The 26,316-nt window shown below is 46.3% G+C and overlaps 1 protein-coding gene across 1 annotated transcript in view; it reads left to right on the plus strand.

Moving 5' to 3' along the window:
- The first annotated feature begins 10,518 nt into the window (after positions 1-10,518).
- Positions 10,519-26,316, plus strand: part of SMARCA2 (SWI/SNF related, matrix associated, actin dependent regulator of chromatin, subfamily a, member 2) — a 167,559-nt gene continuing 151,761 nt past the window's right edge. The window contains exons 1-2 of the mRNA XM_014460338.2: positions 10,519-10,633; positions 25,789-26,049. Coding sequence (XP_014315824.1) covers positions 25,825-26,049 — 225 coding nt within the window. The 5' untranslated portion in view covers positions 10,519-10,633; positions 25,789-25,824. The remainder of the gene's footprint in view (positions 10,634-25,788; positions 26,050-26,316) is intronic.

Below are 26,316 nucleotides of genomic sequence, written 5' to 3' on the forward strand. Positions count from 1 at the left end.
TCCTTTTCATGTTTTATTTTTCTTCATGGGTTTATTCAATTGTTTATTTTTTAGTTTTTATTATTTGGGGAATTTTGGGGTCTTTTTTTCTCTCTCTATTCTTCTTTCTTCTTTTATGCATTGTTTCTCCCTGGGGTGATTCAATTTCATAAATAAATAAATTATTGTTTATATTTAAATGGTGCCATTCCTGAGCCTGAAGTACAGTCACGATGCTGGGCAAGCATCACCACCGTCTAGTTGCAGGATGTTCCATCCCCCAAAGGAAACCCTGCACCGACAGTTCTCACTCCCCACTCCTCCTGCCCCTGGAGACCCCTGGTCTGCTTTCTGTCTCTGCTCTGTTACCTGTTCTGGATGTTCCCTACACATAGAATCTTAGTGCCTTTTTGTCTCTGCTCACATATTTTTGTTTGTGTTTATCTGAAATAGCATTTTTGTTATTTGAAAGGGAAATCCCACATGAATTAGAGATCAGATGGAAAAAAAAAAGAAGAAGCCCTTTTAGTAAGTGGGTGCGTAATCTCAGGTTAGAGGCTCTGTGCTCAGTGTGACCCCAGGGCCAGAAGCCAGTCAGGCAAAGGCTGGTTCTTCCTGTGCCCCACAAACAACAGGGAAAATGCAGAAATTTGGAAAGAGAAACCACAACCTGGAAATAATTCCTCACAACCCAAGGCCAGAGAAGTTTGGACATCCCTGTGATGTAGCAAACTCTCAAAAGTGGGTGTTTTCAAAAGGGTCAAAGGGCAAACACATGCACTTCCAAAGAGACAGTGCACATGCCTTACATGTCAGAGATGCCCCACCTCCCCGATGGGGACACACCCACTGTGGGCACTGGGGGGAGAGCACTGTCACCGTCAGACTGACAGGCTTCTGGGCTGGTGGTGACCACCCTGGGGACAAAGTGAGGCAGCAGAGGCCCCAGCAGGTCCCCTGGGGAGGAGGGGAAAGGCCCGTCCTCCGGGAGAACCGTGAGCAGCACCTGCCAAAGCTCCACAGGGGCACACCTGCACCTGGCAGTGCCCCCCCTAGGGGTTACCCCACAGAAACTCTTGCACAATTGTTCAGAGATGTATTTTTGAGACTGCCCATCAGAGCACTGATGAAATAGCCTGGATCTGGAAAAACTAATGTCCATGGAGAGGGCATGGGATCCCCCAATCCAGGTGCACCTGGAGGAGGAAAGCTGAGCAGGTGCTCAAGTGGGTGCAGGGGTCTCTATGTGCCCAGAGATAAAGACCCCAGGGGTCCTCTCATATGAGACATGTGGACCCACTGTCTGCATCCAGGATCCTACCGGTTAGACCACACACATGTTATTTCAACCGGCAGACACTCATCTGTGACAGACAAACAGAATGAGAAAGGCAGAACCTGAGAGATACCCACCAAGCCACTCCTGATGGTCACCTGTGGGGTGGGACTTGCAAATCTCTCATCTTCTCTTTGAGGCAATGTCCAATTTTTTAATAATGCATGTTTGACATAGTTCTAAAAATATTAAAGTCATATGTTCAGTGTTAGCCATTGATTACTCATCTAAGTACATTATTTAGTTTTATTTTTAAAGGATTTCTGACAAAAACAAAAGGTTTTTTATAGTACAACTTGAGGCCCGTTACACAAAATTTGTGCACTGGGGGACGGGGGAAGGGGAGGGATCCCTCAGCCTGGACTGCGCCTTCTCACAGTCCGGAACTCCTCGGGGGATGTCCGCCTGCCAGCAGGCAGACATCCCTCTCACAGTCCAGGACCCCTCGCTCCTTATAGCCTGCCTGCTCACTGCTCCTTAACGCTCAGCTCATGCCACCGCCGCTGTGCTCGCCAGCCATGAGTCCGGCTTCTGGCTGAGCGTTGCTCCCCCTGTGGGAGTGCACTGACCACCAGGGGGCAGCTCCTGCATTGAGCATCTGCCACCTGGTGGTCAGTGCACATCGTAGAGACCAGTCGTTCTGGTCATTCTGACATAACCATAGTGTAGGCTTTTATTATATAGATAATGAATTCTGAAGTGATTCAGAATCAAGTAAAGAACAAAGTCCTTCCAGGGAGGAGAGCCCTAATGGGAGTGCTCACATTTCCAGTTCTTCCCCCGAGTGTGCACAGTGTCCAAATGTGCACATGTGTGTACCTGTGTTCCCATGCTCATGCATACCTGTGTGAGTGCCTGTGTGTGTTCACATGTGCATGTGTGTGTACTTATAGGTGTTGGTCTGGGAGAATTCTGATCATGTGCCCTTCTGGAACCTCATTTCCCTAGGGGTGGACACTGCCTCCTGGCAGTCCTCTTCCTCCTGGCATTTTCTGCGTCCCCACATCAGAATTTCCAAAGCCCCTGCTGTGGACCATGAGCTGTTTCTGATTTTTCACTCCCATCATTTGCTGAAGGGAACACCTGCATCCATAAATCTTTATTTATTTACAACAGGTCTCTAGAAGTGGAGATTCGCGATTTTAAGGTGTTGGGGGAAATTCCCCACTACCTAAGTCAGCTTACCAATTTTAAAAATGTTTTATTGGTTTTGAGAGAGAGAGAGAGAGAAAGAAACATTGATGTGAGAGTGAAGCATCAACCGATTGACCTCCTGCATGCCCCCTACCAGAGATTGAGCCTGTAACCTGGGCATGTGCCCTGACCATGCAACCATAGAACCAACAACTGTTCAGTGCATGGGACAATGCCCAACCAACTGAGCCACCTTGTCCACTTTGAACCTTGCTTGGGAAAGCATGGATGCTGAGACCTAGTGCTGAGACCTTAGGGAGGGAGAAAAGAGGAGGAGGGGCTGGGAGTGGAGAAGAGGGCACCTGAGAGTGACATGCCCAGTGGGAAGGTCCCATCCATCCTGCCTCTGCCCCACCCTAAGTCCCAACCCTCCTCTCCCCTATCTAGCCCCTAGCCCACACCAGCCCCATCCTGATCCGTAACTCAACTGAGCTGAGCAGTTGTCTAGGACACTGGAGGGTGGGGCCTGCACATTCTGGCCTGCTCCCTCTCCCTCCATGAGTGGAGCCCCTTCTTCTCTGCCAGAAAAGCAGATCTAGGGAGGCTCAGCCAGTCACAGAGACCACCGTGAACGTGCTCTATCCAGGGGGAGTTCTCAGTTGCCATAGCAGGACCCACTTCAGCTTGTGTGAGCAGAAGAAACCTACAAGGAACCTCACAAAAGGTGCCAGTGGTCAGAGCATCAGGCTTGAGGCTTTGGGGCAGGTCATAGCACCCAAACCACAGAGGTCCTCCAGTGGTGACCTCTGCCCCAGTCCTGTGCCAGCCCAGCCCACACACCCAGCACATCCAGCTTCTGTGAGCCGGGCTCTGCTCAGTGGCAATGAGGGAGAAAGCCGTCATCTCATTCAAAGTCAGGTCAGAGTCTCCTTGGTCTGAGGCTGCCAGGTGAGGCCACAGTCTGCAATATTTCTTCCCTGCCCAGAAATGGGACGACCTTCCCATCCGAAACAGAGAAAGTAGGCTCGAGGTGGGGACTCACCAGGCTGCTCCTGGAAGTAGAGAGAGAAGCCCTGATTGTAGGGGGAACAGGAGAGAGCAGAGAGGAGGACGTTTTTGTGAATGTAAATCTTCTAGCCAATTTTAACATAAGCCACAGTCTAGGAGAAAGTGTTTTCAAAATACAGATGTGAAAAAGAACTGGTACCCAAATATATATTTAAAAAACAAACCTCTTAATCCTCAACAATACGGAAACAAATAACCCAATTTAAAAATGGGTGTAAGGTCTGAACAGACACCTCACCACAGAAGATACACAGATGGAGGGGATGCAAGATGGCAGGGGAGTAGGTGGAGGGTACACTCACTTCCTCCCAGCACCACACACAAAGGACAACTAAATTATAGAACAATATACCCAAATAACCAATTGAGGGCTCGATGAAAAGTCTTACAACTAAGTATTACAGACGAGTCATATCCAGAGTGGTAGGAAGCATGGAGACATATAAAGAGCTGGCCCACGTGTGGCATTACAGAATCCGTAGGAATATCTCAGGTGCAACAGTTTCCCTTGAAGAGCAAGGAATCTCAACCACACTGGGATCCCTCACCTGGAGCACCAGACCCAGAAAGAGGTTCCCACAGAACATCCACTGTGAAATTCAGTGGGAATTTCACCCTCCAGGTAAGAGATGGAGGTTGGGGGTGGGTCTGGTAGAAAATCAGGTGCCCACTTAAAGGGCCAGTGCACAAATCTCATTTGCTGGTGCTCTTCCAGGGCTCTGGCAGAGACATGAAAGCTCAGAGCAGACTAGAGTGATACAAGGAGAGGGGCTGGAGGGACAGCTGCTAAGGTCTCTGCGCTGAATCCATCTCCTGCACCACCCACAGACACCATCCTTCCTGGGGCAAGAATTCCCCTCCCTATGGCATCAGCCTGGGGGAATTCACCAGCCCTATCCTACCAACTCCCTGTGGCCCTGCCAAGCCTGCACCCTGTGGAAGACTAGGCTGGCTGTGGCCGGCCTGGGCCTCTAGTGGAGACTTTCTTGGAAGGCTCTAGAGGAGACCTGGGCAGACTCGGTGGGTGGCAGACACAGACAGAAAGAAACTGAGTTTTGTGGCTCTCTCTGGAGTGAGGGCCATTCTTCCCTTGCACATCTGGCACCTTTATTTCTGTGCAGAGCCCTCCCTGCACATGGCCAAATCTTAATCTGTCCTCGTCTGATGAACTCTGCTGGCCTCACTCTGACGACTCTGAGACCCCGTCCCAATAGAAAGATTTACAGGTGCAGAAGGTGGCGGCTGGCCTTGGTGTACCCCAAGCCTGTTGTTGAGGGCCTCAGACCAAGCACTGCTGTCCAGTGTGACTCTGGGAACACCACTGGTGAATACTACTGGCCCTGCCTGTGACTCACTGAGAACCCATCCACACAACTCACACACTGCCAGAGGCTCTTCCGTGACCGAGCCTAACAGGCAGGTGGCAGTGAGGCTGACCTCGTGGTGCCTTGAGCCTTTTTCTGACCTGTCCTTGGGCTCAGTACAGATGGAAGCTGGCCCTGATATGCAGTCTGGCCCCTTCCATGTGCACCCAGGCCTAGCAGAGGCAGCCAGAAACTGTGGATCCCTTTGTACCTTCAAACAGGTAGCCCAGGGCCAGTCACAGGCAGAATCTGACATTGACCTGCACCGGAGTCCCAAAAAGCCCCAGAACCAGCACACCTGGTGGTGGGCTTCAGGCGACAACAGAGCATGACTCAATTAGTTTCACAAGTGGCACATCCACAGGGACATCTTGGCAGGCACCAGATCCTGCTGAGGCAAATTCTGCTTTTGTGGTGAGCCCCCACACGGCAAGTCATACGTTGTAGTTGGAGTCAGTCCTCATATCAGCCAGCCCAAGGGTCACTTCCACCATGGTTGGGCCAACAGCAATCAAGACTCAACTGCAACAGAAGGGCTAACATAACCCACACGGGGGAATTCCTGGAACATCTGGCTCAGCTGATCAAGGAGACTGCACCACGAAGCCCCACAGGAAACTACTACATAAGCCACCCTACCAAGACTGGGGACATAGCAGATCTACCTAACACACAAAAACAAATACAGAGAGGCAGCCAAAATGAAAAGACAAAGAAAAATGCCCTAAATGAAAGAACAGGATAAAGCCCCAGAAAAAGAACTAAATGAAATGGAAACATGCAATCTACCAAATAGAGAGTTTTCAAAAATGATTCTGAGGATGCTCAAGGAAGACTGGATAAACTCATTGAGAACTTAGACATGGAGGCAGTAAGCATAAAAAAGGACAGAAGAACCAACAACAAAAATAACCAGTCTGAAATGAAGAATACACTCGAAGAAATCACAGCAGGTTAGATGAAGCAATTTAAAGGACAAGTTAGCAAAGAACACTCAAGCAGAACAACACAAAAAAGAATTTAAAACAATGAGGGAAGTCTAAGAGACCTCTGCTATAACATCAATCATAATATCCTAGGGATACCAGAGGGAGAAGAAAGAGAGAGCAAGGGATCAAGAATCTATTTGAAGAAATAATGGGGGAAACTTTCCTAATCTGATGAAGGAAAAAGACACACAAGTCCAGGAAGCACAGAGAGTCCTAATCAAGTTGAAAGCAAAAAGGCCCACACTAAGACAGCTTAATTAGAATGGCAAAGTTAAAGACAAAAAGAGAAACATAAGAGCAGCAAGAGAAAGACACCTAGTTACCTACACAGGAGCTCCCATAATACTGTCAGCTGATTTCTCAACAGAAACATTTCAGGCCAGAAGGGATCAGAATGAAATATTCAAAGTGATGAAAAGCAAGAACTAACAACCAAGACTACTCTACCCAGCAAGGCTATCGTTTAAAATGGAAAGTGAGCCTGGCTGGCATGGCTCAGTGATTGAGCATCAGCCTATGAACCAGGAGGTCATGGGTTCGATTCCCAGTCAGGGCAATGCCGGGGTTGTGGGTTCAGTCCCCAGTAGGGGGTGTGCAGGAGGCAGCCAATCAATGATTCTGTTTCATCATTGATGTTTCTATCTCTCTCTCCCTCTCCCTTCCCTTCCTCTCTGAAATCAATAAAAATATATTTAAAAATAAAATAAGGAAAAAATAGTTCATTACCAGCCAACCAGTATTACAAGTAATATAAAAGTAATTTATTTTAAAAAAGAAAGAAATAAAAAAACACAGAGGAACATAGTTCTAAAGAATAAAATTGCAGTGCATATGTAACTATTAATAACTACTTTAAATGTAAAGGATTAAACACTCCAATCAAAAGACGCTATGGTAGCCGAATGGATAAGAAAATAAGACCCGCCCTAACCGGTTTGGCTCAGTGGATAGAGCGTCGGCCTGTGGACTCAAGGGTTCCAGGTTTGATTCCGGTCAATGGCATGTACCTTGGTTGCGGGCACATACCCAGTGGGGCGTGTGCAGGAGGCAGCTGATCGATGTTTCTCTCTCATCGATGTTTCTAACTCTCTATCCCTCTCCCTTCCTCTCTGTAAAAAATCAATAAAATATATTTAAGAAAAAGAAAGAAAGAAAATAAGACCCATATAAATGCTGTCTAAAAGAGACCCATCTCAGAACAAAATACAAAGACTGAAAGTAAAGGGATGAAAAAAAAATTTCATGGAAATGGAAAAAAAAGCTGGGATAACAATACTTGTAACAGGCAAAAAGACTTTAAAACAAAGGCTATAGTAAGAGGTGAAAAAGAATATTTAAAATTTTTTATTTATTGATTTTAGAGAGAGAGGAAGGGGGAGGGGGAGAGAGAGAGAGAGAAACATCGATTTGTTGTTCCACTTATTTATGCATTCATTGGTTGATTTTTATATGTTCCCTTCCTGGGATCGAACCCACAACCTTCAGCTATTGAGATGACGCTCTAACCAACTGAGCTACCCCGTCATGGCCTTTCACTAAATTAAATGTCGGCTGATTCACTTTGTCAAAGTTTAGTGTCCATTACTGCAGATAAAACACTCATTCCTTATGGCCTTACCTGCTCCTGTTTGAAGCTGGACAACATTTCAGTCAGCATCAACAGTTTGCCCGGTGGGACTAGAAGCTGCCTAACTTTGTGTATGGTCATTTTCTTTATGAAGGTGTTATAACTACATATCAGTTTTCAACCCCAAAATCTACACTATATAGAACGTCAACCATGGCAGGCTTACATAACCAGTGAATGTGGCCATACAAACATGAAAAGGTGACTTCTATCCCTTGGTAACTAAACTAGATAGAGAAAAAGCAAGTTCAGAGAACACATTATGACTCATCAAAGTCCTAAAGGCAAAGCTTCATGTGAGTATAACATCCTGTGCAGCCTCCCAGAGTCCTTTTAGCCTCCAACTATATTTGCTTTCATGTGATTTTCTGCAAAACAACAGAACCCCATCATTTTTCTCCTTAACATCAATTCTTAAATTTTGCTTTACCTCAGATGGGAAGCTCATGCTATATGTTCTACAATCTTCTTTTTGTACCGAGTGAATGGTGCTGCCTTTTCATTTCTCCTGAGCCTAAGTCTTATTTTATAAAATTCATACTTGCTGCATTGCAAGCTACAAACAAGAAAATTCTTCAGAGGAAAGACCTGAAGGGAGAAGGTGGTGCTTTCTTAGACCATTGTGAAGGGAGTACGGGATGGAATATCTATATTTAATCTCTGCTCCCAATGACAGGTTTTATTTTTCAGTTCCCACAGTTGTGCATATAATACATGGATACCCATCTCTCCAGGTATTGCATCAACATTTCATATGAGCTGAAGAATATATATATATGTAACAAAGAATATATATGTAGCCATTTCCCTCTGACAAAATGCCAGAAAAAATGGCTAATCTCTTCCTCCTGTGTCTTACTAAGATTGTTCTCCTTTTGAAATTTGGCATGGCAAGTGGAGGTAGAGTCTTAAAGGGATAAAGGACCCTTATTCTCAAGGAAATATGGTAAAGACATCAATTTCTGAAAAATGGCATGTGAGGTTGGCATGTCAGGAAAACAAATTAGTCCCTCCCCCTTCCCCAAAATTAAAACCTAATATTACCTAATGTAGTAAGTATTGCCACTAGGTTAAAGCCCTTTTATAGACAACGAGGCTATCTGGCTATATTACTGGTTGCAATTTATTGGGCAGTTAGAAGTTATACTTTACTACATTGCTAATTTTGTTTAAGATTCCTTGCTGTATTTTTTTTCCAGTTAGCAGTTACACTGGCATATCCTCAGGCAGAGAAAGTTCTTACAAAAGATTCTTCAGGGCACACTATATTCAATTTCTCTTAGATGTGTTATCTTTTATTGTCTTGAGATTCACGTTGGGATAGACAGAAAATTATGAAGATAAAGTTGACAAGCAAATAGCAAGGCCTTAGAAAAGGACAAGGTGGGCGATTGTGGACACCCCTGAAAATGGTCCCTTGCAGACTCCTCTTGGGCCAGCAGTGGACCAGCAAGGTAAACAATTCTTGCCACTTTATGACCACATGCAGCATTCGGTGTTCTTTCCATTGCCTGGCGTCTTCAAGGGATGCAGCGCATAGTTTTAAGCATCCTAGAACTGCATTTCAGACCAGATTGCTCAAATAGAGTCAATTTGCAACAGTGAAGTGGCCTTAAAATGGGATTTTACTCGAGGGAGAAAAATCCTCAACCAAGTAGTCACAGTGCACTTTGAATGACTAATTTAAGCCATTACATTACAAAATAAAGAATAAATCATACTTTCATAACACTGTTGTATAGGAGCAGTTTTAATTTTAAGAGTCAAGCACCTACATCAATCTGAGTCTAAAATAATAGGCCCGTGATTTAAAACCTAACATTCTTTCACACTTCATAAAACTAAAAATAAAATTGTCTCAGCAAACACTGACCCATTCCTCCCGCCAAAGTACTGTATTGCTGGTAAAACTGGAACAAGAGATCTCAAAACCGCAAAGTGCCAGCAATTTACTGTTTGTAGCTTTAATTGGTCTTAAACGTGGGGTGGGAGAGAAGATTCTATGTGGTCTGTAGAGAAAAAGAGATCTATTCCCCTCCTTAAATCAAAAGCAGATTCCATGCTTCAACTCCCCCCTAACCCGCCCGCCCCGCCCCCAAAGGGGTTGTTTCTCCAAATTTTTGTATCTGTTTTACCGAAGATGACAGGTGAGGGAACGTCCCAGTGCCGTGTCTGGTCCACAAAGTGAACAGAAGGGTTGGGGCGGGTTTATTTATTTTTAAGGCGTTCGGCCCCTCAGCTGTTTTTCCCCCACTGGCATTTGGAAGCTTGAGGTCCTTTAGAAAAGAGGCAGGTTTGGCAGGAATGTTCTTTGTGCCTGCCTCCCTCTCTGCGGAAGAGAAAGGGGGCAGATTTATAATTACAGCTGGCGGGGGGGTGGAGGTGGAGGGGGGGGCGGACGTTGGCGGGAGAGAGCGATAAAAAGTTTCAGCCCGCAAGACAATGCCTGGTTTTTGTTGTTTTTTTCATGGTCAACACTGTACCACAAACAGCTTTGGTGCCACTCGGAGCCCTTCCCCTGTCCCCTCCCTTTCCCTCTGCAGGCTGGCTCTGGCAGGCGGAGGCACAGTTAAATTCCAGCACCTTCTCCGCAGAACCCCAAACTACTACACGCTATTACTACGGCCGCCTCCCACCGCTCCCCCAGCCCCCGGGGTGCCCGGCAGCGCCCTTGGACGAGGACTGCGCCGAGGGAGGGCGGCCGCCCAACTCCATCGAGGCTTGGGCTTTCCGCGTCCTGCGCAGTTTCTCTGCTCCAGGCACAAACGCGGCGGAGAGCCGGCGCCTCGCAGACACTCGGATCCACGCATACAGTAGAGCTGTCTCCGTCCACATTCTTGCACACCGCCCCCTCCTCCCCCCGAGCTCCCGGAGTCGCTGAGCGGGGTCGAGTGACAGGAGCTTCCCGCCAACCCGCGCCGGGGCGGGCAGGGAGGAGCGGCGCGCGGGGCCAACTGCGGCGCGTCTTCCGGCGCCCAAGGAGGTGGCGAGGGGCGGAGCCCGAGTTTAGGAAGAGGAGGGGATGGCTGTCATCAATGAAGTCATATTCATAATCTAGTCCTCTCTTCCTCCGTTTCTGTACTCTGGGTGACTCAGAGAGGGAAGAGCTTCAGCCAGCACACTCCTCGCGAGCAAGGTAAATATAACTTACAACTCCCTTCTCCTCTCTCCCCTCCCCGCGGCCTCCCGGCTGCAGCCGCTTCACAAACCCCTCCGGCACCGCGCCGCCCGCGCCGGGGATTATTCATTATTATCCTAATTATTATTTATTGTGCATGCGACGAGATCAAAACAAACAGGCGGGCCAACCGCCACAACAACAACAAAAAAAGCCCGCCTCCTCCCCCCGGGCCTCAGGTGGAATGCTCTAACGACAGAACCCGGGCGACGGTGGAAGAAACGGGAAAGTTTCAACCGAACCTCGCTGTTCTAATAACAGTAATAATTACTACTTCAAGGAGGGGGAATCCCAACAAACCACAGCCTTGACCCTGGCTAGGCAGGCAGCGATGCGCTGCCAACTCAAGGTTGCAATGCACACACTTGGCAAGGTGGCAACACCCCTTCCCCATTCCCTTAAAGGCCTGGGGGGTAAGCGGGAGGGGGCTGGAAGACTGGGGAGGAGAATGGAAATGCGGCCGTTCAGTCCTCCCCGGAAGAGTTGGAAGTGCAGCGGGAGAGGAAGGCAAGGAGCCTGGACAGGCGGCGAGGCGCCAACGATCGCGGCTGCCACTCGCTTCCCGGAGACGAGTTTAAAAGGCTGCAGAGAGCCGAGCGAGCGGCCGGAGAAGCCTGGGCCGGCGCGCCGAGGCGGCGGCTGCCACCGCCGCGGGGCCGGTGCGTGCCGGAACGGAGGTGTCACCTCCACTTTGCGCGTTCCCTCGGGCGCCCGGGGGTAGGAATGCTGACCGGTAGTCAGGCCTTTAGGGAAAAGGGCTGCCAGGGCGCTGTGCCCGAGGCTCTGCGGGCGTTCCTGCTCCTGATACCTGGCGACGGCGCGGGCTCGGGCGTTGAAGTTCGGGGTGTCTGGCCCGGGCCGCACAGCTGGGAAGGAGGGAGGAGGCACCGAAGGAGGTCAGAGGTGCCCGCGGGGCTCACTTACCCTGCCCTCTCCCTCCCCGGGTTTGTCTTCTTTTGCTTTGAGTCTTCCTGCAGCTTGAGCCGCGGGAATCGCAGGCGTAGGTCGCCCGCAACTGTCCGGGTGCTAGGGGCGCTCTGGGGCCAGGGAGAGAGACTGTGGCTTCGGGCCGGGAGGCCATGATCCGGATAATCCTCTTCTGCCTTACTGTCACAAACAGGACCCGCGCACACCCGGGCGGCGATGGTGGCGTTCGCTGGAGAAGGGGAAGGGCTTCAGCGGGGAGAAGGACGTGGGGGGTGGGGGGGGAGTGAGGACGGGAGGCGGGGAGACCCAGTGGGAGCTTAATCCCAAGAATAACACGCACCCATCTTTCTGGGTCTCTGCTTTCGAGTTGCTCTATTCCCATCCCAACCTGGTTAACCCCTTCTGCTTTCCCCCTCAGTCTTCCCTCCTCCCACTTGCGTTGGAAAACACGGCCATGCCTCCTGCAAAGGTGTCGCGATGCACTTCCCGATGGCACTTCCCCCCAAATTAACCCGGTCCGGCCGCGCCAAACCCTTCGCCCGCCTTTCGGCTGCGGGGGCGCACTTCCGAGTCCAATTGCTTTCGGGTGCCCCCGCACCGGACCTTGCAGTCCGGGCTCAGTTGCACCGCGCGGGCCGGACGCAGTAGTGCGGGCTCCGGCAGACACCCGCGCCCTGATGTGGGCACTCGGGCCGGTTTCCGGTACACGCGGGGAAATCGCCTCCTGCCAGTGCTGCGCGCTCGCCCCCGCCGCCTGGGCTGCATTATTATTTTTATCCGGGTTGCAGTTTGCGGCTGATTTTGGTGAGCGCTGGGCTGGCCGGACTGCTGGGGGGTGGGGGTGGAGGGAAGTTGGACGCGGATCAGGCAGGAAAAAAAAGTTTGTCAGGGCAGCTAAGTAGGGTGGGGTGGGGGGTGGAGGGGGGTGGCGAGCTCCCGTGGCTCGCGTCTCCGAACCCTCGGGGCCGACGCGAGTGTGTTCGCGCGTGAATGTGAGTGTGTTGTGCGCGCCGGGGCCAGTGCGTCGGGAGCAGCGGCGCGGGCAGATGCCCCTGCTGGCGCCCTCCCCCAGAGCCCGGGGAGGACAGGCCAGGTTGGTGGCGGGGGCAGGTCGAGGTGGCGTGTGCGTGTGGCTGTGAGGGTGAGTGTGCGCGCGCGAGCAGCAGAGAATCAGGAAGTCACAGCAGCGAAGCGCACACAGACATGTTTGATCGCCGTGACATGACGCGCGCGAGCGAGGAAGCGGCGGCCGGGGCTGGGCCGCGGGCTACGGCGCGGGCCTAGGGCTCCGGCGGACACCGGCTCCCGGCCGCCGACCGCGCCGCCACCGCAGGCTCGGCGAGCCCCGCTCCTCTTTTTGTTCCGCGGACCCCAGGTAAGCAGCCTGCGTCGCCGCCACCCGCTGGGTGCGGATCTTTCCAGTACTTTCCCTGCCCGCTCCCTCTGGTCTCCCCGCTCGCTTTTCCTGCAAAGTCAGGCAGGCGGGGGAAATGGGCTCCTTGCCCTTCGATCGATTGCGTGGAAACTTTCCAGCGGGAGGCATCCTGAGGGGGAAGGAGAAGGCCTTCCTGGATGTTGTCGCTTGTCAGTTCTTTCTCCTGCGGGTCCCGAGAGTGGAGTCGCTGCTCCCTGTGTGTTGCACATTCAAACTTCGGGCCTAAACGTGCCTCCAACTCTGGCAGGATTTACTCCAGCAATAAAATAAATATTCACAGTTGTCCACTTGATCTTGCCAGGCGTTTGGCTTTTCAAGAAGAAGGAGACAGGCTCGGGGGTCGAGGGAAGTGGGAGTGTTGTGCAGAAGCCATTCCTTCTTTAGTGCCTGCACCGGTTGTTATGTAATTTTAGTAGCACATGGGTGCAGAACCCATTTGGGCTTCTCCCCTCCTTTGTTTATATAACTTTTGGGAGAGTTTTGCAAGGTTGTCGCCTGTTCTCCTCCCTGCCTGACCTGAAGGAGGTTGGTGCTTTTGAAAAATCAAAGCGACCCTGGTTCGTGTCATCGTTGTCATTATGTGCAGCCTGTCTTCCCAAGTATGTGTAATGGTAGAGCATAAGGAAGACATTAAGGATACACGTTTGTCTGCTGTATTGAGTGGTTACTTTTCACGTCTGTGCGTTACCAATAGCAGGGTTAAATTTTAAACTTCCATTTCAAAGGACTTACTTATTTACATCTGGTTATGCCATGCTTGTAGGAACAGAATGCTTGTATGAGCAGAGAGATTGTTGCTTGCATGTGGAGAAAATTCCTGCCCAACCAGTACAACTCAGAAACCACTGAGAGTTGTACTAAAATAAAAACCATGCCCAGTGTTGAATGTGTGTGTATTTCCTTACAGAGGCACATTCAGATGTTTTGGGTAATACTTTCCACCATTTATTTGGGGGACTATTACCCAAGGCTTGTTTGCCCACACTAGACTTGGTAGGCTTCCAGCCCACTGCTAGCACAGTGATAAAGTGTTAAGAGGTGTGTCAGGTTTGAAGGCAAGGTGGTGCATTGTTATGCAAATTGAGACACACTTTTAGGAATCTAATTGCCCTTTTATTCTAGATTTTTTCTTTCCTTTTTTTTTTTTTTAAAGCTTGCTGACAACTCAAACGTTAGCTGCTGGAAAGAAGGGATTTGGAGATACTTATTAGGTGCAAATGATATTTATTGGCATGGACTAAAGAAAAAACACCGCTAGACTGAGGTCCAGCTCTCTTGTTGGAAGGTATTAAAGAGAGACTCTGTATTGGTAAAGAATATTGTAGAATAAATTAGGAGTTTGGGGTATCAGGACCCTTGAAGAACTGGAAGAGGCGAGGGAGTGCTTCCTTCAATGCAGCCTTTCTCTTATGAGTTACATCAGTTACATCCCAGCTTCTAGGCTGGCTGCACTGTGGTGTTTCACAGAAAATATTCACTGCAAGAGTGTGTTCAAAGCAGCCTTAGATCTTTTCTTTTGTTCAATTTTAAAGTGGTTTTTGAGCATTTCTCGTCAGGTTTCTTGAAAAGTGCTTTGACCAACACAGGAGGGTTGGAATTTGACATACACACACAAAAAGTACCTCTGCTTGTATTATATTGTTAATACTTGAATTCTCTTTAAAACATTTCTGACAGTATAACTAGAAGGTGAGACTTTGGCAAATAATTATTTAAAACTTCTTTCCTTTAATTAAGTTTAAAGTAAGTCATTTTACTGACCAGTCTGAAAGCATATCCCATTCTTTTCTAGGAGATAATTGAGATGCCTCTTATATTACTGTAATATTTTGACATTTCATTTTTAAAGGCTTATTATGTATTCAAGCAAGAGCATAAAAGAGAAAACTTTGATACATTATAAAAGTGGTGCGTGCCCTTTTTTCCCTTTAGAAGCCTTCCTTTGTAAACAGGGCATTTATTTGTCAAACTCTCTTAGGTCAGCAGCTTTTTGATACTCCAGAGAAATAATAAATCGCTATTTATGACATCTTGACATGCTGCCATGAGAACAACTGAATTACCACAAACATAAGGCTAAGGGGTGTTTGCCAGCACTAGCTTATTGAAGGTGTGTTGGTAGGACCTGATTTAACCACCAGAAGTTTTGATTCTCACTGTTTCTGGTCAAGATCATTTTCATCAGTTGCTTACCATGAGTGGACTTTGAAAGCTCTCAATAAATGAGTCACATTTCTCCAGTACTTCTGGTGAAGAAATGAGAAAATTTCTGAAATGTAAAAGCCATATTTGGAACCTACTTCTGAATTTTTTCTTATCACTTTTTTTTTATGTAAAAGAATTATCTTCTAATTTACTCCAATTCCTTAAGTGTGTTCTGTAGATTGTTTTTGACCAATTGCGGATGCTAAATTGCTGTCATCTTTGCAAGAGTTTGTATTATGGAAACTTAATCTCTAGCCAGTTAGTAAAGTCATGGATCATTTCATAAGTAATTGGGAATAGAACATACAGAAATATGGTGGTAAGTTATTTGGTAGAGTCTTTTAAAAGGTCTGTGTTTTCTACCAAAGAAATTGTGACTATATTTATAGAAAACATAGGAGTCTAAAACTTAGTTCTGCAGAGCCATTGTGAAAGATAACATATTTATTTTCCTAAGATATCTAGTCCAAGTTAAATGGGATCTTGCAATATGGCTTTGGAAAACTTTACAACTTTATTACTATTTATTATGACTTTATTTTTTTTCTTATTAATGTAGCACTTTTCCTTGTAGATATTAAGTATTCAGGATATATTAAGAGAGAACCTTTAAGTAAGACCAGTCTTAAAGATACAGTCAAAGGTACTTGAATAATTATAACTTAGCAAAACATAAAAGAGCTGACAAAATTCAGGAGCTAAATAGTTGGGTCTTTTGAATGTTGCATATAAACAATATTTAATTTTAATTATGAGTTCATTACTCATTAATTCACTCATTTGGAATGATGTTTTAGATATGGAAGACAGGGTTTTTAAAATGTTGACAGAAGTAGTCCCCTTCCAAACTTCTGGCTTTATAATACATTATTATATAACTGAAGCCTACCATGAATTATGATGTTTTATAATAGATATAAGACTTTCAGAACATTTAGACAGTTATAATCAGGCTATATGCCTCTGTGATTTAAAATCTTTTAAACTGTAACAGTATCCTATTGTAGTTTTAGGTATATAAGCATCTCAAGCCTTAGTCTTTAACAATATATCATCTATCTCTATTCAAGCACTAATGTTTTAGAAACTTTTTCAGAAACTGAACTAATTTAAATTTGGGCTGGCCTCTTTGTAAATTGATGAATGGAATCCACAGAAGTTGAAATAAATTTAAAAATTAAAAACCATTAAATATAATTATAGCCCACCCCTCTCCTTTTTTAAAATAAATGGTTTTATTTACTGATGAGAGAGGAAGGGAAGGAGAGAGAGAGGGAGAGACAGACAGACAGACATTGATTAGTTGTTTCACTTACTTACGCATTCATTGGTTGTTTCTTGTATGTGCCCTGACCGGGGATGGAACCCACATCCTTGGCATATCAGGACAATGATCTAACCAACTGAGCTACCTAACTAGGGCTCCTTTTTTGTTTGTTTGTTTTGTTTTTGTTTGTTTTTTTAAGTGGAATTCAGAATTCTCTAACCAAAAAGAGTCAGGATATGTTGGTTTATATAAGTCATCAAACGTGGAAGTGGAATGCCCATGAGGATAGCAGCCCTCTCCCATCTCCCTACTATGCTTTTGAACCAGGCACTTAATGACTTTGAAAATATTTGCAACTTTTTTGTAGCTTGCGGTTGTGCTGTATTCCTATATGTCCTAAAATGTTATTAAGCAAAATTCATAATTCTGTAAAAAATAAATGACCTATAGTTGAGAATTGATGTGTTTTAAAGAATGTACCGGAACATGTAAACACGAATAACAAATAGTAAACTGCAAGGGCCATGTGATACAGGGAGAGATCAGGGTGAGCTCTCTTGGGCCCATGGGATAGATAAGGTCTTCTCGATGGGGTAGGGTTGCTGCTGGAGCGGGCAGAGGTGGGGGTGATGGACTGTGATCACCTGAGATCAGAAGACAGTCCTGATAGCACAGGGGCTGAGCCTAAAGAATCTGTGAAAAGACCAATGTACCATTTTTGACCTGGTTGCCCAGGACAAGAGGGTCCAGGTGGGGAGATTTTTCAAAGGATGAAGTTGGAGATGGTAGGAAGACCTGACTTCCAGGCTCATGTATGAATAGTTTACCCAATGCCTATTGGAGGCTTGTCTCTCAGAAGTTTTGAGCAAGGCTATTCATGAACAAAAAATATTTTAGATGAATCTGACAGGATGTCGATTCAAGGCCAGGATGGGAATTGAGGCCTTTAGAAGGATCCTTGGGATAATGTGCATTTTTACATGATCGCTCATCAGGTGTCATCATGTGTAATATTTCATTTGATTCATATCAAAGGTGAGGCTGTAGCCGCTATTATTATGCTTATTTGCAGATGAAGAACTTGAACCTCAAAGAGGTCAAATGAACTACATGGTGATTTTCTTAATGGCATACAAATGTCATAAGTGACCATTATTCATTTGGTTGCAAAGAACTTGAAGGGTTCCTTCTTGAGATTTTGTCCCTACTACAAAAGTTGTGGCATATCAAAGCTCGTCTGTTGCATAACAGAATGTGATATTGGAGTTGTGGTGCCACAGTGTGCCATGTCAACCAGAAGAGTTTTAAAGTATGTATTTCAGACTCTTGTATGTGTTTAATGAATAAATATTATCTCAGCAGACAGAGAAGGAAGTGGCTATCATTGATGCTTATCAGCATCCCAAATGAGCTTGCCTTGCCAGGGGCCTAACGGGACGTAGGAAGGACCGTCACATGGGGACACACACACGAACACACACACACACACACACACACACACACACGGCACAGTACACTGCAGGTGTCGCGCTTTCAAACTAGCTGTCATTGGCTTGTTTGGTTTGGTTCGGTTTGGACTCATTGCCTAGCACTTTGGGTTCAAATGAGTTTTAGACATGACAGTTACCCATGGTGACCTTTATAACCACCCATGGAAGTTGATTCCTAGCTTAGAGGGATGCTCTGCTGAGCTGCTCTTTTGCTGAGGGGTTTTCTAGTACTTCGGGATTTCTCGCGAACACTCTTTTTAAAGGATTTTTCCTTTGTGGAAGCTTCGGCTGTCCTCACAAGGAGGTCATCGAATTGCATCACAGGTAGACGGTGTCTCCAGGGTGAGCGTGTGAAGAGCCAGGTTCCTGTGAGGCTGTGCCTGGGAAGCCTGGGGCACTCGGTGGCCACCGCAGAGTTTGCCGTCCTCCGCCTTGCACGGAGCTGCCTCAGAGCCTTTGCCAGGCCTCACTCTGAAGGATGGTCCCAAGACAGTTTATCCTTGACTCAGCGACCACGAGGTCACAGAAGCCCAACCAACTTCCAACCCAACCACTTTGAAACGTATTCCACTTTGCATGGGACACTGACAGGAATAAGCACAAGGAAAAGCGTTTTCCGTGCCTTGCTAGCGTTTTGTCCAGCAGTGTGTAATGTCCACGTGAAGCCCAGCGTGGTTTCTATCCGCGGCACAAACCACATTGTGCCCTGTTTAAAGTTGCACAACTGAGACCAAAAAGCACAGGGCTTTGGTAATACTTCCCACCGAGCCCAGTGGTCAGCAAACTGCGGTTCGGCAAACCGCGGCTCTCGAGCCACATGCGGCTCTTTGGCCCCTTGAGTGTGGCTCTTCACAAAATACCGACTTCTGCACATGGGCCACGAAGTTTCAATCGCACTGTAAGTGCGCACCCGCACGTGGTATTTTGTGGAAGAGCCACACTCAAGGGGCCAAAGAGCCGCATATGGCTCACGGGCCGCGGTTTGCCGACTACGGACCTAGCCCAACAACCTGGGCCTCTAAAAGAGAAACTTCTGGTAGTTTTTCTTTATCTTCATTGCTGCTCTCCTGACCCAGCTCTGCTCCCCCATTAAGCTTAGCGGTGCAGTGTCCCAGTTCTAGAGCTGTGGCTACTTCTTGTGAGGAATTATCAGTTCATTTCTAGAGAAAGCTACATAGAAGCAAGAGGCCCTTCAGGTCCAGAGAGAGACTCTGAGTCAGCAAAGGGACATGAAAAGAACTCTTTTCTTTTAACTTATCTTTACTATCTCCTGAGCCTTACTGTCCTACGGAACAGCCAGGAAACTTTTGAAAGACTGAGTTATTCTTAGGGAGGTGAACTGGGCCTAGTTTTCAGTCCTAGTGTTCCACCTTTAGCCTGCACCCCAGTCTTTCTTTAGACCCCACAGTGATAAATGTCTGCCGGAGATCTAAGATTTCCCGTCTTTCTTATGACCTTCGGTGGAGAGAGTTCTGTAGGATGTGTTGCCTAGTCATGATGGTGGCATTTCCTCAAGCTCTTTCTGCGACTAGAAAACAGAGTTTCTAGGAAACGTTTGTATGTTTACTTTGATGTCACGGCCTAGCTGACATGCCACCTTCCGTGCAGCCTTCCCTAACTCCCTTTCCAAGCTGCAAGTCATCTTTCCTGCCCTGGGCTGTGTTGGACACTTGAGCTATGCCCTTTCTTGTCTTGCAGGAGGTTCCATTTCTTTTCCTCCCTCCCTCCCTGCTATTTGTGGATTTGTGCTCTTTCCCTATCAGGCTTGCAGAGCCTGGGAGTAAGTAAGCCCTCTGGTCGTTTTTGTACTTGCCTTGTGCCCAGTGGAGAGTCAGTACAGTTGGGAATAGAGGAATCAAATTGGGCCCCCAGGATGTTTGATTAAATATCACCGACATTGTCTCCACCTCATATTCTCTCTAGGGCTTCTCTTTACTTCTCTGCCCCGTCATAATATGTTATCACAGCCATGCCCAGCCGGTGTGGCTCAGTGGTTGAGCATCCACCTATGAACCAGGAGGTCATGGTTAGATTCCCAATCAGGGCACATGTCTGGGTTGAAGGCTCGATCCCCAGTAGGGGGTGTGCAGGAGGCAGCCGATCAGTGATTCTCTCATCATTGATGTTGCAAAATCTCTCTCCCGTTTTTTCCATCTTTGTTTCTGTGCTTTCCACTCCTATCATTGCTGCATGCTCTCCACACCCGGGTGGGTGGCCTGGCCTGATGGGCGTAGTGGCTCAGCATTGGCTGGGAGTCGAGAGGTAAGAGGTTCTACTTACAGATGTGACTTTGGTCAAACTAGGTGGTCCCTTCCTGCCTTCATCATTTCAATGGGTATGTGACAAAAATGCCTCCTCGATTTAAGTCACTAAAGTTATTATGAAGCACGAATGGGTGTGTTTAAATATTACTACAAGAGTGGGGGTCTTTGGTATTTCTGTGGATTGCAGTAAGACAGTAAGGTATGTGCTTTCTCATGGTTGGACTGGTGACCCTTAAGATCCCATGAAGTTGAGCTCTTTTAATATGCAGATGGGTGCGCTGTGGCTTTCAGTGAGGGGAGAGGAAGGAGACTGGGCTGAGGAAGTTGTCTGGTGGTTGGAGTTGTGGGAAGCTCCAAACCTTTATTTTTAAAAACACACACTCGCCAGTTGTAAAGGCAGGAACATCAGGAGGAGAAAAGACATGGTGTACTGCTGGAAAATTCTTGGCCAAGAATGCAGCGGCCTGGCGCTCAGGGAGTGCTGGTCTGAGGTAGCATACGGGGAGGTTAGAGGACTAGCATTGCTTGTATGGGGAGGTCACTGTGCCTTACCTCGCCTCCATGCCCGCCCTCCCCCCCCACACACACACACATTTTCTTCATTATATTAGCCACATAGTTGTGGAACTGGTTGTTCTTTTCTGTGACAATGTAAAACTCCCTCCCCCAACACAAAATAAAAATAAGTTTTGGGTGTTATCTTGTGGACAGATCAACCACTACCCTATCAAGGTTATCTGAGCTCTCTCCTCTCCCTCACCACCCTGTCTGCAGCATTTCATTCGCCCTTTGAAGAAGAAAGGAAGGAAGGGGGGTTGGATTCCTAGGGATACCTGCAGGGTTGAAGAGGGAGAAGCCCAGTTGGCCAATACTGGGCTTTAAACCTTAATCATAGTCACTTAGTAACAACATGCACAGCCGCCAAAGACTGGTAGCTGTTGTCGTTTATTACCCCCCCCCCCCCCTTGCTTTACACTGTGGGGAGGTTTCATCAGGCACCTGAGCTGTGCTGTCAAGTTGCCACCAGAAATGAAGAGGCCAGGACTGCACCGCATCTCTGAGAGGTGCTCCTCTTCAGCACACCTGTGGTGGCAGCAAGATGCCCGTCCTGGGACGCCCAGATCTGGCCACAGAGCCTCCTCACGTGCAGGAAGGTTGCGAGATGCTCCCCATCATCGGATAGACAGACAGGGGGAGCCTTGAGATACTCCTATCCCAAGCCCAGAGGAGGACTAGAGACCCCGAGGGAAAGGCACTTGGCTCAGGGCCCTAGAATTAGTGGTGACTCTGAGAGGAAAGACTCAGGTTTCTGGGCTCCCAGTCAGAAGCCAGAGAGTAAGTACCACATTCAAGGTGTGTGACAGTCCAGATTCCTGCCAATCATGAGCCCTGTGGCACGCGGGCGCGTTCTACTAGACTGTGCTATTTCTCTGAGCTAGTTTCTCATTTGTGAGTCATGCTATGTAATGGCACATTCATTACGTGTATGCATCTGAAGGTTCTCTTAGTAAAAAGTTAACTGCATGGTATTAATATTCCACTTATATGTCCATACTTTTCCCTTGTCCTTCTCATGTGTTTTTCACTTTAAGTTTTTAGTAGTTTCCTTTAACAAAAATTAAAAATGAGGAGCATAGTTATGGGGCTGTGTATAGGTAATCACAGCATTCTATGAGATTCCCAGATGAAGGCGATCATATTTGTAGAAAGGAGTATTATAGGTAATATATATTAAAACATGAAAAGTAGGACTACCAGGCAAAGTACTTGTATTGTCATTGCTCAGGTTTGTGGTATATTATTGTAGCTATTGAAGCCTATTTCAAGGTAAATTATAACTGGAAGTAAGCAATTTCCTCTTATTCACAAAAAAATAAAGGGGTGTATTAGTTTGCTGACATACATAAAAGAACATAACTTGTAATGCCCCTGAATTGACGTTGGCTTCCTAAATTTAAAATGCTGACTGAACGTGTGTGTGTGTGTGTGTGTGTGTGTGTGTGTGTGTGAAGGGGTGGGCTGCCAAAAATTGTTACTTCCGTCTGCTTTGTTAATCACAAAGAATAAATAATAACATTTGGCTCTCTAGAGAATTCAAGGCTGTAATTCACCCGCGGGGCTTCCCTGTTGTTTTAGAAACTGCTTGAACTACATTTTTGGTCCCATCTTCTATCAGCAAAAGAGTTTGAGTGATCCCCTGCTTATATTCACTCCAAAGCAGCTTATCATCGCTTTCCGTTTTAGCCCCAACTCATCAGAATGCCCTAAATTCTTTTTAAAAAATTTTTTACTAAAGTATAGTTGGCATATACAATTGTATTAGTTTCTGGTGTGCAACATGATGATTTGTTGTTTATATGCCTTGCAATGTGATCACCACAATAAGTCTATTAACAGTCATTATGCAATGCTATTATGATACTAGAGGCCCAGTGCACGAAATTCGTGCACTAGGAGTGTCCCTCAGCCCGGCCTGTGCCCTCTTGCAATCCGGGAGCCCATTCCAGCAGTCGGACATCCTTAGGGCGGTCGCGGAGGCAGGAGAGGCTCCTGCCACTGCTGCTGCGCTCACCAGCCATGAGCCTGGCTTCTGGTTGAGTGGCGCTCCCCTTGTGGGAGCGCACTTACCACCAGGGTACAGCTCCTGTGTTGAGCATCTGCCCCTGGTGGTCAGTGCGCGTCATAGCGACCGGTAGTTCTGCTGTTCAGTCAATTTGCATATTAGCCTTTTTTAATATATTTACTATATCTCCTGTGTTGTACACTATATCCCTGTGGCTTCTTTATCTAATAACTGGAAGCTTGTACTCTTATTCCCCTTCACATTTTTCACTTATTCCCCACCCCTTTCACTCTGACAACCATCAGTTTGTTCTATCTGTGAGTCTGTTGCTCTTTTGTTTTGTATGTGTTTTTGTTTTGTTTTTTTTTTTAGATTCTACATACAAGTGAAATCACATGGTACAGCAGGTCCTTGGGTTACGTCGGAGATCCGTTCCTAAAGCACAGCGTGACGCGATTTTTGCCATAAGTCTGAACCCACCTACATAAGCACCTACGTCACTCACATGGAGCACATACACAGCAGTAATGAAGTGAAACAGTAAAAAAAATTTTTAAAAAAGAACAATTCCTCACCTTTACTTGTGGTAAATAAATAATAAAAAACATAAAGCACATATGTACATACGTTGAAATTATGGAACTTTTTTTTTTAATAACGAAATGGGAAATGGCGACGTAACCACGAAACGATGTACGTGGAGTCCGACGTAACCCGAGGACTGCTGTATTTGTCTGTGTCTGACTTCTGTCCTGAGTTCTTGCCTACGCTTTTAAGGTTTCTTTTTTTCAATTACAGATTACATTCAATATTATTTTCTGTTAGTTTCAGGTGCATAGTATAATGATTAGGCAGTCATACTTTACAAACTGGTCCCTGTGAACACACCTCAGACACCGATTGCTCTATAATTTTTATATATAAAATAATTGACTCTGTTAATCGTTTGCCCTTGAAATTGTCATTTCAGTTCATTCAGATTTTTTTTGAGCACTTACTACATGCTGGTCAGAGGAATGAAAAAGAGCCAAACCTGTCTTCATGGCCTTCACAGTCTAGAGATTCTGCGAGAGGTGATAGTAGGTAGCTAAGAATGGAACTAATGTGGGGTTTTTTTTTTAAACCTCTACTTTCACTGTGGAGAGGGCCTTGTTATAGGTGACTGGGCCCTTGTGGTCTAATTCTGTCCCTGCCACTAAGCAGTGGGTAATTAAATCCCTTATGGTGTCTCATTCTGTATTTTGTGAGGGTAACAGCAGAAAGTTTTTGTGTGTACAGGTGTGTGCCCCCAGATAACGTACTGTGTAATAATTACTATCACTAGTGGCATTCAGCTATCTTTCTGGGATCATTGATCTCCATCAGGATTTGGAAAAACACGTATTTACTCGTTTTTGGCTCATGTCCAAGATGCAGTTGTACCCACCCCATGAGGGAGCTCCTCAGTGGGGATGCCAAGAAGTTTCAGAGCGTGGGCGATGGAATATGACTTTGCTGAAATAGACCCAGAATTGACATACCTCATCTGTGGTGGGCCCTGATCCAGGCGTCATGGATGGCTTCTCTTGGAATATTGGACCACAGAGAGGCCTAGGACGAATTCTCGACTGTCCAAGTTGTCTTCCATTGGCTGGCAGGAGGACCACGTCTTAAACTGATCCTTCTGATCACCTCTGGTTTTGTGGAGGTGGTGGGAAAATAATGCTAAAAAGAGTGGGCACAGGAGAAGAAAACACTAATTTGAAAAGATATAGGCACCTTTATGTTCCTTGCAGTATTATTTACAATAGCTAAAACATGGAAATAGCTTAAGTGCCCATTGGTAGATGAATGGATAAAGAAAATGGAAATTACTCAGCCGTTAAAAGGAAGGAACTCTTGAGGGCAGTATTATGCTAAGTGAAACAAGTCAGACGGAGAAGACAAATACTGTATGATTTCACTTATATGTGGAATCTTAAAAAAAAGCAATGAACAAACAAAATCATAGAAAGAACAGATGGGAAAGGTGTTGAGAGGAGTGTGAAATGGGTAAAGGGGGTCAATTGTATGGTGATGGATGGTAACTAGATTTACAGCGGTGAACACCATGCAGTGTATCCAAACATCTATAATGTTGAACACCTGAAATATATATAATCTGAATACCAATTTTGTAATAATAATAATAATAATAATAATAATAATAGATGGCTGCTTAATAATAATAGATGGCTGCTTATTGTGCCAGGCAAAGAACTGTGTTTTTACATGTATTGTTGCATTTCACTCTCAGCTAATAATTATATCACATGGATATGTGAACCCATATTTGTCTGACTCCCATGACCTCTGCTTTTCCTATGATTGGGGATTCTCTTTCATTCTCAATTTATGGAATTGTACTTTTTCGCTATCTGGGATTTTAACTACCTAGGATTTTCCATGAAGTTTTTTTTTTTTTTTTTTTTTTTTTTTTAGCCAGCGGGGGACAAAGGGGATGCAGAGGCTCGGCCAGGGTTCCATGAAGTTTTGAATGTCCATTTACTTATGAAAATGGATGTTGGTTGGATATGTTTTAAGGGGGTTATATTTTAATGGCTTTGGGAGGTTAATGACTTGCTAGGTGCCCCAGCCAGTAAGTAATGGAGAGCATCTGTTGGCTTCAGTAATAAATTTTAAACTTGTTCAGAATTCTGCTTATGTGCTAAATTTGAGTTTCTCCAGTGAGTACTTTTTGTATCTTAGATGATTTATATCTTTCTGGGGAATCATTTAGAGTATTTTTTTCTTTTAAACAAGTGGTCTTCATAAAGACTAGGGCAGATGGATATATATCACATTCAAACATCTGGAGCAGGCAGGGCAGTTCTGTTTGATGTTTGTTATAAAAATGGCACCGTCAAATACTAACAACTGTTTTATTCTGATCTTAGCATCATGTTGAAAACATTCCTTTTTTTCCCCCTTCTTTTCAACTCAGTATCATTGTACTGACTGGCAGAGACAGGAGAAGTAGATGTCCACACCCACTGACCCTGGTGCGATGCCCCACCCAGGGCCTTCGCCAGGGCCCGGACCCTCTCCTGGACCGATTCTCGGACCTAGTCCGGGACCTGGACCATCTCCAGGTTCCGTCCACAGTATGATGGGGCCAAGTCCTGGACCTCCAAGTGTCTCACACCCTATGCCGACGATGGGGTCTGCCGACTTCCCCCAGGAAGGCATGCATCAGATGCACAAGGTAAGAGGTTCTTCTCCTGTTCAGGCTCATCTTCTGTGTCATGGACGGCTAATGTCCCTGGTAACCCCTGCCCCTCTGTTTCTGCTACTTTTACCAGAGAAGCTAGGTCTTTGTCTTACCCTGAATATTATTAAAAACATACCTTCTGAGGCTTGTTTATTGTTACAGATGTTGCACTAGTCAGGAAGATGAGATTGTGGCTTTTTAAAAAGATAAGATAGAATATGCAGTTCTGATAGTTAAATTCTCTGATGTATGGGTTGCAGC

Source organism: Myotis lucifugus, unplaced genomic scaffold (genome assembly GCF_000147115.1).
Source record: "Myotis lucifugus unplaced genomic scaffold, Myoluc2.0 scaffold_130, whole genome shotgun sequence".
Lineage (NCBI taxonomy): Eukaryota > Metazoa > Chordata > Mammalia > Chiroptera > Vespertilionidae > Myotis > Myotis lucifugus.